This window comes from Pelobates fuscus, chromosome 11 (genome assembly GCF_036172605.1).
Source record: "Pelobates fuscus isolate aPelFus1 chromosome 11, aPelFus1.pri, whole genome shotgun sequence".
In the NCBI taxonomy this organism is placed as follows: Eukaryota; Metazoa; Chordata; class Amphibia; order Anura; family Pelobatidae; genus Pelobates; species Pelobates fuscus.
This window is the reverse complement of record NC_086327.1, coordinates 141,252,450-141,266,000: the sequence shown is the minus strand read 5'-3', so window position 1 is coordinate 141,266,000 and position 13,551 is coordinate 141,252,450. Positions and strand designations below refer to the sequence as shown.

General features: G+C 41.2%; 1 protein-coding gene across 1 annotated transcript in view; it reads right to left on the bottom strand.

The window, feature by feature from the left end:
• Window positions 1-13,551, bottom strand: part of MTOR (mechanistic target of rapamycin kinase) — a 112,928-nt gene that overhangs the window by 21,910 nt on the left and 77,467 nt on the right. The window contains exons 39-49 of the mRNA XM_063435988.1: window positions 13,246-13,377; window positions 11,645-11,754; window positions 11,083-11,200; window positions 10,106-10,297; window positions 6,741-6,832; window positions 5,689-5,785; window positions 4,467-4,565; window positions 922-1,044; window positions 624-806; window positions 268-402; window positions 1-175 (exon numbers count right to left, since the gene is read on the bottom strand). Of these exons, the coding sequence (XP_063292058.1) occupies window positions 1-175; window positions 268-402; window positions 624-806; window positions 922-1,044; window positions 4,467-4,565; window positions 5,689-5,785; window positions 6,741-6,832; window positions 10,106-10,297; window positions 11,083-11,200; window positions 11,645-11,754; window positions 13,246-13,377 (1,456 nt within the window). The remainder of the gene's footprint in view (window positions 176-267; window positions 403-623; window positions 807-921; window positions 1,045-4,466; window positions 4,566-5,688; window positions 5,786-6,740; window positions 6,833-10,105; window positions 10,298-11,082; window positions 11,201-11,644; window positions 11,755-13,245; window positions 13,378-13,551) is intronic.

The window sequence follows — 13,551 nt, the reverse complement described above, 5'->3', positions numbered from 1 at the left end:
CCATTAATGTCAGTTTGCGAGGCCTCTGCTTGGAAGTGATGACCTGCAGAGAAGGGGTGATGGACTGGATTCGTATAACTGGTTGATTGGGATCATATGTTCCTGGCACAGCAAGCTCCAGGTCTCGACACATGAGTAGTTTGGGGGAGACATATTGTAGCTCCAGAGAGGTGAGCTGTAATACACAGACTCAAGGGGGTTAGAAAATCTATGGCAAAAGATAATTTTGTTGTAAAGACATTGCAACATTCAGTTCTTTCCTATCACCTGGGGTAGCTGTTTGGAGATGCGTCGGAAGACGTGATAATAAAGATCCCAAGCTTGGGTCAAGTCCTTCACATTACCAGACTTCATATATTTTCTACACCAGTCCTGAGCTTCCATCAAGTCTCGGCCATATGCCTACATGAGAAAAGAATCACCCATACAAAAATCAGGATACACACTCAAATAGCTACATAAAATAAATACTTTATTACTCAATACAACCATACAATTCTATACAAAACAATTAAACAGACAAAGTGCAAAAAAGGCCAGACACATACACCAAGGTCATTACCATATATAGCAAGTCTAACAGGACAGGACACGAGTCACTAAATCCCTCCATGGCTTTATACCTGATTAAATGAGGTTTCCTTTAGAGTTTGAGGTCCTCTCTCCATCATGGCGTGAAGAGGGTCTAACACAGCAAACATTCCCTTCACATTCCTTTCTCCAAAGTACAGCCGTGAGGCTTCTTCCAGACCTTCGTGCCACATTTCATGCCACAGAATGGCCACGCGGATTAATTCCTCACTCACCTACAACCATTAAAAAACAAGCACAGTCACATGTGACCTAAACATTGGCTTCTGCCAAGAAATTCCAGCAGCAAAGATCATCATTTGCTGTCCAGAGCTTTAGCATGAGACTTACCATCACCGCCTGCTGTACTAGAGTGTTGCTATGCTCACACATGTTCTTTAAGATTTTGTTTGCTGCATTGTGACGTGCCGTGGTTGTTGATTTAGAAGCCACAGTGAGAGGATATATTAGAGCCTGTGGGAGACATAAGACAAAGGAAACATCAATCTACAGAAATATCTAAAACCTGATCCGTTGTGGTTTTTCTCTCTTCTTTAGGGTAAGGTTCAAGCAATCTATCCTTACTTTTACCAATGAGGCATAAAGCAATGGAAACAATGACATTTGAACCGTGGTTTAACTTTGGTCATTTTTTATTGTTTTATTATCTTCCAAAAAACAAAAAAAATCTATGAGGAAAAATTGAACAGTTCTCCTTACTTTCTAATTTTTTTTTTTTTTTTTTACTAATTGACGTAAACCTTTCAAGTTGCAAGCAGCAAATCCCAGTATAGAGTTATTAAAAGTCTACCTGTCATGGCACACATGCTTATATTTAATAGTAAATTAAATTTCATCCACACATTGCGTTTGCATAATTGCAAGCCAATGTAGAGATTGAAAGAGAAAAATAACTATTTAAAATAGGTCTCCTCCTCACCTGTAATTCAATTCTTTGGCATAGAGGTGTAGAACTGATTGACATTTAGTGTAGAAAACCCATGCTACAGATAGTGCTCTCCAGCACACCAGCCATATCACTGACACAAACACGTAGGTGCCAATATCGCTTTATGAATGAAGTACATGCACTGAGCACGCACACACGCACACACCATTACAGAACTTTATTGGTGCACATAACTTGCATATCAATCTTTTATGCCAATACATGGTAATAGTCCATTTAGATTATAACCCATGCACTGGGATAAACGTGGTGTGTGTTAAAGCAGAGTGTCTTTGCAATGTCACAGGGAATACAGGTAATTCCATCATGATGACCAATGACAGCAATACAATTTTCAGGAAGTCTTCATAAAGTAAAACAGATTCTCATTTGGGCTTTTCTAGCCACAGCGATTCATTTAGGAATAAACACTTCATTCCTGCAACATATGCAGCCCGTCAAGGACGGGATCCAATTTCATTGTAAATTCCATCAGTGATGTGCCTCCGCAAAGACCAATGAAAGCAGATTCCAGTCTGGCTACTGCTTGGGTTAACCGCACGTAACCCGACCATGACCACATTGCTCCATTCGTCCTTCAGACAAAAACAAATTGGAGATTTCAACAGATTCTGCGGAAATTAGACAAATCGTGCTCCTTGCCCTTCTTTTCACCTCTGACTCCACTTATAGAGGACCTCTCACCACAACACTAGCTGGGCTCTCCTTGCTAATGCATTTTCATATCTCAACGTTCCACAACTGATTATTAGGATGGAATCTGTTACTGGAGAGGCAGAGAATGCCTGGTGGCATGCTAGCGTGTAATTATTCTCAATAGCTATCCAATCCCCAGTCAATTACTATTTATGCATGATACACAGGTAAACTTCGGAGGAGAAAAAAAACAAAACAAAAAAAACGACCGTTTCCTGCTCTGTCAAATAGTTTAATAGTTTGTACAGTCTTAGTCTCTCCGTATCTATATATATATCGCAGGGAAATAAAAAGCCCCCATTGGAAAGGTCACTTTTTTATCGCCATTTCTCTGCCCAATGTGTGCATTATCTGGAGCTTCGGGTCTTAATACCTTAGTTTTATCTACCTACAGACTGTAGTTTCTACACATCCCCAAGACAAGAAAGAAGATTTTATTAAATAAACATGGACGTGATGGACGCCCTCAAGCTTCTTGAGATTGAACTGTTGGCGGGTTTGCTGTGTGACTTGAGCAGATCACAAAACATTCTTAATGTTTGCAGACTGACTGCCCACTACCAGAGTGGAGGCTACCATGTACCATGGTGGTGGCTTCCAAACAGCTCTGCTTGATCAGCTTCCCGGCAAGACTGCCAGATGGTCATATTATCCCAGTTTTGCCATGTTTAGATGTTATCAATACAGGAAAGAAAAACAACAACGTTGGTATTTAGGAACAATTGCAAGTCAGTTTCCATGCTCTGGGGGAGGAATGTCTATTACTGTAAAATACACAATGTGTAAAGGACAAATAGCACAATGCATTGGGAAAAGCCAACATCAAATCTTGCTCACTAGTCACTGTTGTCCTGCAGAGCCAACGGTGGCACACTAACAGTTAAATCCACACCCTCATTGCATTTTTGCTTCCTAGAGGATGAGGAGTATAGTCCTATCCATTCGGCACCTGCAAAATCTCTCCCTCCCTATTGCGAAATGTCGGGAGGTATTAGAACATTTCTCTGGCTGACACCATTTGACAGTGAAAGGTATTTTTCCATACCCTGAGGCCTTTTCCACTCACAAAGACAAGTTGTTTGGAAGATTGGAATAATGACTGAGAGGGCAGAGCAGGCTGGCAGGTATTTGACAGGGGAGACGACTTAGAGAAGACAGTGATAGCTCGTTAGAGCTATGAGAATTCCAAATGCTACACATCGTGTCAGAAAATTGTTACAAGTGTGCCCAAATACAGCAAAACAAAGAAAAATAAAGACAAAAAAAGAGGAGCCACAACAGAACAGGATTGAGAATAAGGGCAATAAAAGAGATTTAAAAAATGTATCATCAAGCATCTGGAAATTATTGCAGGTGTCACAAAGTAAATTGTTAAAGGAAAGCATACATTTTGTATTTAAAAGGGACACTATAGTCCCCAGAATAACTACATCATAATGTAGTGATTCTGGTGTCTATAGAATGTCCCTGCAGGCCTTTTAACCCCTTAAGGACACATGACATGTCATGATTCCCTTTTATTCCAGAAGTTTGGTCCTTAAGGGGTTAATGTAAACACTTGCTTTTCAGAAAAAAGGGGGTTTACATTGCATTGTTAGTAACACCTCTAGTGGCAGTCACTCAGATGGCCATTAGAGGTGCTTCTTAATCCAATGCTGCACAGTGTGCATGGAGGTGCTGAACATTCCCCATAGAGATACGCTGATTCAATGCATCTCTATAGGGAGATGCTGACTGGCTCGTTATGTTGCGCATGTGCAATAGCCTCACAATGCTTTCCTACAGGAGGTGAAGCTAGCTGGCGAGACATACACGGCGTGGCAGAAACGGTGAGTTGAATAGCGTTCCTTTAAATTACAATCGCTGTAGGGGCGTCTGGGGCACATTGCAAATTTCAGCAACGAAGCAGTGCGCCGTCTAAAATATAACAGCTGTGAGTTTATTTCCAGGTATAGAGCTTCCAGGAGACTAAATACCCACAACCAGTATTTAAAGACCATGGCGTGATTTGTAAATATATGCATTTCATACAGACCCTAGTAAGGCTATCATGAAGTGAGTTATGGAAGCGGTGCTGGAACATCATGGCAGGAGCTTAATGCTTTGCTGAGAAACCACAAGTTTTACAAATGCCTGTCAGAGAATTGTTGTTCATAAACAGGGATCAAGCCACAGGCAGAAAATACGTTTCATGCAAATTGGGCTAGCCATGCTTGTGGATGGAAGTTACCTGAGGGTGATATCTGCCAATGTCTGTTAGCAGTTGGTGGATAAGACGCCCAACAAGAGGCCTCGGAGTGTCTATTCTGGCGATCAGCTGAGGGATCACCTAAGCAAACATAAAAATAAAACAATGATCAGCTCAGATTTAACAGCAAAATGAATGTAATCTTCTTCGAGAGCTTTGTTCTAAAATGCATTAAATGACTCATTATGTGACTGAAGGGCTGTATTAATACAGATAGTTATTCCATGTTCCCATCAAATCTTTTAGAATCAGATTGTAATGATGAAAAAGTATAACTTTTATTGAGGAGTTAAAACATTCTGAACCAGTTTTATTTTCAAAATTACAACTTAAGAATAGCACACCCACAACAAACCATGCTAATTATTTTGCCTTCAGTGCCATGGGTGCATACAGCATTTCAGAAGGAATGCCCGAGTGAGCATGCAATTCTCTGCGTTTCTTGGCTGATTGCCCAAGTACACATGAGATGTTTATTTGGGCACAAAAACACTTGCCTCTGCTGTACTATTCATCCCAATAAATGCTTCAAAAGCAAGTACCGGGACGAAGAATTGAGGAACCGTCACGGTATACAGTATAGAGACAGTTATGATTTAAAGAAACACTACACACACTTATAAAGCCCGTTAATTCCAAGAAGATATACCAATATTCAAGGTTAATTTATTAAACATGAAACGCTGTTTTACAAGTAGGAATTTAGTGTCACTGCTTACTATACACATGGCCAAGTAAGTCTTGTGGTATTTTGACCCTACAAGTAACACTTGTTTGGCAGCAGAAAGATGTCATGGGGGTGGGAGTGAGAGGGAGAGGGGCAAACTGCATAACCACAAAGTGATGAACACTTCCTTACAACTTCTGTAAAGGTCCATAAGTTACAAAAGTGATATTTAATGAATCTATCCCCAAAATAATCATTTTATAAATATTCTACACAAGGAAGGCTGTCTGAGCATCATGGGTAATGATGTTCCCAAATATTTGGGTGAAAAAGTTTGCCATCAACATTTTACCCCACATACGCTTATATATAAGGCCACAACATGATCTCCATTCCATTTACCGAGGTATTAGACAGTGCTACTATTATGCAAACCCTTATCTGTAATAGAAACACTTGCAACAAAATACTAGTTACAATATCACTGGTTTTATATTCGATTCTTTAGCGATCCTGATGCTATAGGCATCACAATACCTGCAGCCATGTGTCAATCTGAATGGTCTTGATTCCTTCAACCAGAGCGTCATTGACATCCGGCCAGTGACCATAGTCAAACCAAAGAGTGAGGACTCTATAGAAAATTGAAGAAAAAAAAAAAATTAGAACATCAGGACTTCTAATTAACTATAGCCAAACAGACTTAAACCATTCATTTCAGCTCACTCACTGTAGCATTTTAAACAGGGTATAGCGCTGTAGAAGTTATGGCTATTTATAAACAATCCAGTAATAATACAATATAATATAATATATAGAAATTTCCGGGTTCTGGCACTCCACCCCAACACAAATAATAAAGTAAACTGTACCCGGGTGCTTCCCGGCTAAATTTAAACAAAGTAAAGACAGGAGCTGTCAGATACAGATTGTGAAGTTTTGAATATATTATATATTAGACTGTGAGTGAGAGAGAGTGTGAGAGAGTGTGTGTGTGAGAGAGTGTGTGTGTGAGAGAGTGTGTGTGTGAGAGAGTGTGTGTGTGAGAGAGTGTGTGTGTGAGATTTCAGATTAGAGCAATTTCATGCATAATCTGCCTAAATATATATTTTCCAAATTATATTCTTTATGAAATGTGCACATTTAAATGTTTTTTTTTTTTTTTTTTTTTACACAAGACAGTACATTTTACAAACAAAACAAGGAAACCAGGGAAATTTTTCACGTTGTGCTTTCTACATATGTATAACCCAATGAGGGGTAAAACAAGTTAATAGGATCAGAAAAATGATTTATGATGTTAAGATTTATTGCTTTGAAAAAAAAAAGAAAAATCTAAATATTACACAGGACAGGGATCACACAGCTCGAGGAGTAATTTTACTTGGCCCTAAACATCTCTCATATCCTCTACTTTATCCAGGAAATGGTTGTGTCCTTATCTGTCGCTCTTGAAGCTCCGAGGGAAAACAAAATGCTGCCCAAGAGGAAATTGTGGCGGCAACACAGTGCCTGATGTGGCCAAACACACCATCTGACTCTCAGCTCTACAAGTATAAGCTGCATATCGTACGCAGAGAAAGGTTCACCTGAGTGTGTCCTGCAGGTTATTTCCTCGAGATAGCGAGATGGAACGGAAGAAGCCTTGCACGGCTGGAACCGTGTATTGCAGAAGGCTGTCCTGTTAAAAAAAAAAAAAAAAAAAAAAGGTTACTAATTTACACAAATTAACAAGGGACATCCAAATTCATATTATCATTTTTTTTTTTATTTATATAGCGCCAACAGAATCCCATACCGCTGTACAATGGGATCACTTTCTCAACATTTTTATTTTACGCAAGTGAACAAGTGGTCTAAAATTTTAAAGTGATTTAAAAATATTGACAATTTTCAGCTCTAAGTGGCATTCTGCCAGTAACAGAGTGTGAGTTTTGTTTTACGCAAGTAACCGTTCTGGTATTGGCCATTCTGTCAGCACTTTGGCTAGCTTGCCCAGTTTGGCTATTAAAGCATGGATTGGAGGAAAGTAGCTCCATAATAATTGCAACTAGACAGCTGTATTTCCAGTGAGTTTGCCAAAGAATGCCGATGGGGTTAAACCATCCCGTCTCCACAGCATGGAGGCTAGCTACCCAAAACACATTAAAAACACGGCACACAGGCACTGAAACATGTATGTTGCATTTATTATTCAGTGGCACTGTGCACCATTTTAATTTATGGCTTCTTTAGTTGATGTTTGGATTACAAGTTAGATGTGTGCCAGCAAGGTTATTGTATTAAGTAGGTCATTATACCGATTTAGATCAACCCATTACACACAGCGAGCTAGGCTGGGCCGGCCAGGTCATTACAGCGAGCTAGGCTGGGCCGGCCAGGTCATTACAGCGAGCTAGGCTGGGCCGGCCAGGTCATTACAGCGAGCTAGGCTGGGCCGGCCAGGTCATTACAGCGAGCTAGGCTGGGCCGGCCAGGTCATTACAGCGAGCTAGGCTGGGCCGGCCAGGTCATTACAGCGAGCTAGGCTGGGCCGGCCAGGTCATTACAGCGAGCTAGGCTGGGCCGGCCAGGTCATTACAGCGAGCTAGGCTGGGCCGGCCAGGTCATTACAGCGAGCTAGGCTGGGCCGGCCAGGTCATTACAGCGAGCTAGGCTGGGCCGGCCAGGTCATTACAGCGAGCTAGGCTGGGCCGGCCAGGTCATTACAGCGAGCTAGGCTGGGCCGGCCAGGTCATTACAGCGAGCTAGGCTGGGCCGGCCAGGTCCAGACGTTACAACAGCGAGCTAGGCTGGGCTGGCCAGGTCCAGACGTTACAACAGCGAGCTAGGCTGGGCTGGAGACGTTACAACAGCGAGCTAGGCTGGGCTGGAGACGTTACTACAGCGAGTTAAGCTCGGTCAGGTTATTACAGCGAGTTACGCTCGGTCAGGTTATTACAGCGAGTTACGCTCGGTCAGGTTATTACAGCGAGTTACGCTCGGTCAGGTTATTACAGCGAGTTACGCTCGGTCAGGTTATTACAGCGAGTTACGCTCGGTCACGTTATTACAGCGAGTTACGCTCGGTCACGTTATTACAGCGAGTTACGCTCGGTCACGTTATTACAGCGAGTTACGCTCGGTCACGTTATTACAGCGAGCTACGCTCGGTCACGTTATTACAGCGAGCTACGCTCGGTCACGTTATTACAGCGAGCTACGCTCGGTCACGTTATTACAGCGAGTTACGCTCGGTCAGGTTATCACAGCGAGTTACGCTCGGTCAGGTTATCACAGCGAGTTACGCTCGGTCAGGTTATCACAGCGAGTTACGCTCGGTCAGGTTATCACAGCGAGTTACGCTCGGTCAAGTTATCACAGCGAGTTACGCTCGGTCAAGTTATCACAGCGAGTTACGCTCGGTCAGGTTATCACAGCGAGTTACGCTCGGTCAGGTTATCACAGCGAGTTACGCTCGGTCAGGTTATCACAGCGAGTTATGCTCGGTCAGGTTATCACAGCGAGTTAGGCTGGTCAGGTTATCACAGCGAGTTAGGCTGGTCAGGTTATCACAGCGAGTTAGGCTGGTCAGGTTATCACAGCGAGTTAGGCTGGTCAGGTTATCACAGCGAGTTAGGCTGGTCAGGTTATCACAGCGAGTTAGGCTGGTCAGGTTATCACAGCGAGTTAGGCTGGTCAGGTTATCACAGCGAGTTAGGCTGGTCAGGTTATCACAGCGAGTTAGGCTGGTCAGGTTATCACAGCGAGTTAGGCTGGTCAGGTTATCACAGCGAGTTAGGCTGGTCAGGTTATCACAGCGAGTTAGGCTGGTCAGGTTATCACAGCGAGTTAGTTGGCCCGGTTAGGTTATTATAGTGAGTTAGGCACCTCAGGTTATTCCCATGAGTTAGCTGGCCCGGTTAGCATAATATAGTGAGTTAGGCTGGTCAGGTTATTACAAAGAGTGAGACCGGCCCGGTTAGGTTATTACAGTGAATTTGGCTGGGCTGGAGAAGTTACAACAATGAACTAGGCTGGGCTAGACAAGTCATTACAGTGAGTTAGGCTGGTCAAGTTAGGTTATTACAGTGAGTTAAGCTGGTTAGGTTGAAGAGGACCCTGCTTACAGTCTATAGGAGGTGGGGTATAAAACACATTAGGACAGGAAATAGCAAACAAATAAGGTGGGAGTGAAGCAGAGCTGGAGGAGAGAGAGCAAGAGACAGGTATGTAAGGTAGAGGTTACTCTGGGAGGCCATAAGCTTTCCTAAAGAGATGGGTTTTAAAGCACTTCTTAAAAGATGCAAGACTAGGGGAGAGGCTGATGGCGGTAGGCAGGCCATTCTATTATGTTTTGAACATGCTAACATGTCTCCACATCAAAACTTTTAAAGAAAAGTTATACAATGTGAAACATGGGCGGATGCCAAATAAACCTAGCTTTCAGAGAGAACTCTATTTTTTGCCTGGTACTGTTTATATTTCAACTTTGTAAATGTACTCTTATATCAACAGAACATAAAAGTAAAAACTTTTAGTGTCTTAAAAACAATAAAGTTGGGAATTTACAATTCAATGCAAACTGAAAATTCTAAACTATTTCACGACATGTGGGAACATGCTTAAAAAGAAATTATTATAAGAAATATACTGGGCACATGGGACAGTGGCCATGGAATTGCTAATTTTATCAATATGAAGGACCAACCACCCTTTTAGCATTACCCAGCAAAACTCAGGATAAGCAATTTGTAACGCAGTCTGCACCTTTGTGGGATCATAATGTACTGATGGAAGGGGGAGTCAATTTTTTTCTGAAAAAACGAATGATGGCAATACATGCTGCTTCTGTGTTTGCTGCTGGGAATTGCAGATGCACGCACAATGATACATTCTTGCTGAATAAAGATCGTTAAACATGCTGGAACTAGAATCATGCCAACAGTTGACATCTTATTCGCGAGTTCCATACCTCCGTTTTCTTCTGAACAGGAGATGGCACTGGGCTGCTCGCGTTACTGTCTCCTTCACTCTCACTCTCGCTGCCATCTGTATTGGCGCTGGCAGAGCTGTGATGTCGCACCTTTTTCTCGTCTCGGATTTCTTTCTGCTGCTTGAAATGTAGAACTGCCTCAAAGTTCATCACTGCCAAAGCATGCCAAGCCTGCAACAGAACAAGAATTAGCAACTCTTCCTAAAATAACCAAATTCCAATCCCTAATGCAACTGCAAATGAGAGTAATTTCAGGCTGAATGACCATTGACAAAATGGGGCAGGACAGGTGCAAAATGCGTCCAGAGTTACTGTAATTTTTCTCATATTTTTGTTAACCCCCCCCCTTTTCTGGCAGGTGCAGGTTTTACTTTTTTGTATTTTTGTATTAATGCATTTTTTAACCTCTGACTCCCTTGAGGGAGATAGAATCTGCATATATTGACATGTGCTTCAAGACTTTGTATTGCCTGTCACTTATGAGATCCACACGATTCTTCTACAATAAAACAATAAAAATATTGCACTTTCCATGGTCTGCTTGGTCGAGAATACTGAGATCCTTATGAGTGCGGACTGTTTGGCTGGTTTTGGTGATTTCCGCTATGAAGGATGACTAGCCATTAGTTTGTGCGAATTATTCACTACAACAGAAAGCAAGATTCAAAGAAGCCAATTGTTGTTACACGAACTAAAGAAACATTGATAAAATAAATGGAATCAGAAGGGATTTCATTTTCTTGCATTGGTCAGCTACATACAGTGGGTTTCTTTTTCTTTTTAAAGCAAAGATTCCTGTCTTAACTGCATCAGCGCTTTTGAATTTGAAAAGTGTTTAGATCATTTTCATTTCAGAGTGTATTTTGATTGAAGCACAAATTATGTTCAGTCACGCAAACTAATGGCTGAGGAAAAGGGCGCCCCCACCCCCCCAGCAGTCACACAGTAACATTCACCTTGTACCAGGTGGAGTCATGTTCAGTGGCTGCATTGTAATACTCCAGCACATCCGGGATTGTACATTCATTAACTCCTTGAAGGTTTACCTGCCATTCACCCAGTTTCAAAAAGCACCTATGGAAAAAGATGGGATTAGCAGGACTATAATAGAAATATGCAAAATAAATAATGGAAATACAAGAAAGTTACAAAAAAGTAACATATTTCAGGGAACAAAATAATAGTGTTGTTTCTAAACTGTCATCTTCAAATGAATACATAATAAAGCAGCACGTAACCCCTTTACAACAAAATGTCAGGTCTGCCGCAATATTATGGGAGTTGCCCAACTCCTCTCAATGAAGTACATCAACATTGTATGGAGAACACTTTAACAGACAGGATTTTATTTTTGCATGCACATAACTTCTAGATTCTCATATATATATAAAAAAAAATCTTCAGGAACAACAAGAGCCACATTCCAAAGTATAACACTATAATAAAAATAAGAATTACACACAAACGGATCGGACCTGTTTAAGACCAATACTGGGGGAACGTCAGGGGGCGGCTTACCGAGCCATGAGTTTCTGTAGTTCTTGTTTCTGTGGAGTGTCGTCTGCAACATGTTGTGCTTGCACTTGCACCTTATTCACAAACTTTTGCATATTCTGGAAAGCCTCAATCTGCGTTGCACGAGGGGCATGTTGGAGAGATCATAAAGAGAAATTCAAATGGATAAAGAAGAAATTAAAATGACAGCGAAGGGGACCAGAGACTGGTCACTGCATAGACAGAACGAAAACAAAACAATCACAAACATTAACAAAATAAATCTGCCTCTGAGTAGTGTTATCAAGCTTTTACAATGAAATGTAAATCAGTAGTTTAAGATATTTGTATAGCACACTACACCCCACCTTATTTGTGCACCATTTCAAAGAAACTTTTTACAAACAGCTCATGAATGCAAGCAGCCAATAAGGAAAGGAAGCCAGGAGCATGCTGGGAAACATTATGCAAGTTACAGAGAAACAACATTGCCAATCAGTTTTTTTTTCTTCTAATTTCTAATAAGCGACAGTCAACTTTAACAAGCCAGAGTTTTGAAAAGCAATAAGCGCAATACAAAGGCGAGAATCTGAGATTAATGCCACATTGTGCATGGAATGGGTCTCTAGGACTCACCTGTAACCCAACAAGTGGGTAAAGGTTTAGTCTTGCATCCTGCTTATAAACAAAAATATTATTATCTTAATCCAGTGACATCAAAAACAGACACTGGAGGAAAAACAAAATCGGACTGCAGAAGTAGAGTTATTTTTTAACCTTTCTATCCATCTGAATCTCTCCTGGCATGTGACTGGCTGGATACAAGTTTTCGGAAGTCTTTTATTTTGTGTTCTGAATTGAATCCGGAGGGAGAATGAATAAACGTAGCAGTTGATAGAAAGTATATCTGAATATCACACGGAGATCTGGCCCCGATATACTAAAGGCTTCCTGACAGGTCTCAGGATTGTTTTAAACATTTTGACTCTGTCATCAGATGTTTCATTTACACTACCACACAGCAATTTAACAAATGCAGACACCTTTGTTTTTACTAACCTTCAGATTAATTCTGAAAAGATAGGGATCATACACATCACTTTCTGTTCCCTGCTCTGTGGAATGCTGCGAGCTAGACGGCTCAGCTTTGGACATCCAAGGTTCTGAGACACTGCTGGCAGCATTTTGTGCCTGCAGCTTATTTTTAATCCTTCTGTAAAGACTTAAAGGCTGTGAAGCAATTACAAGATGGCCATTTTGACACTAGAAAAACAGTCATTCATTTTCCCAAGATATAGAAAATGTAACATTAAATTACCAATAGAAAATATAGAATTCTGGAGGGATTCTCATTTTAAATGGATTGATGTAAAGAAAATGTCAGATGAATTCGATTAATTACAAAGAAATCCAAAAGAAGAATTTTGACTAGAAAGAGGCCACAGGGATTTCTTTCTCCTGCTATAATCTAATTGCAGCACATATATCTGCTATTCCCATTCCAGCGTCTGAACATGTAACTGGCTACATTGTGGCTTTATTCCCAGAAAGCAAGCAGGGGATTGGGGAGCTGGTGCAGCTTTCATTCTACACATGCGTGAGGTTACGAAAGCATTGTCAAGTACCTTTCGGGTGCTCTTCCACATATACTTCATGTATGCGTATGTGACCTGTGGATGCGACACAGGGATTGGCATGTCACTCTCAAGAGCAGGATCTACTCCTAGAAGCATCACTAGCGTCTTATGGGACAAAGCCTGGAAAACAATGAGACAAGACAATGCCAACAAGAATGTACCGCTACATCGTGCTGGAAACATGACATAAATGGTAATCACTGAACTAAACGGAATTTTAAAAGGCATTTTTTTCTTTCCAGTGTTATAAAAAGAATAAAAAAGAAATACATTTAAAAAAAAAAAAAAAAAAAT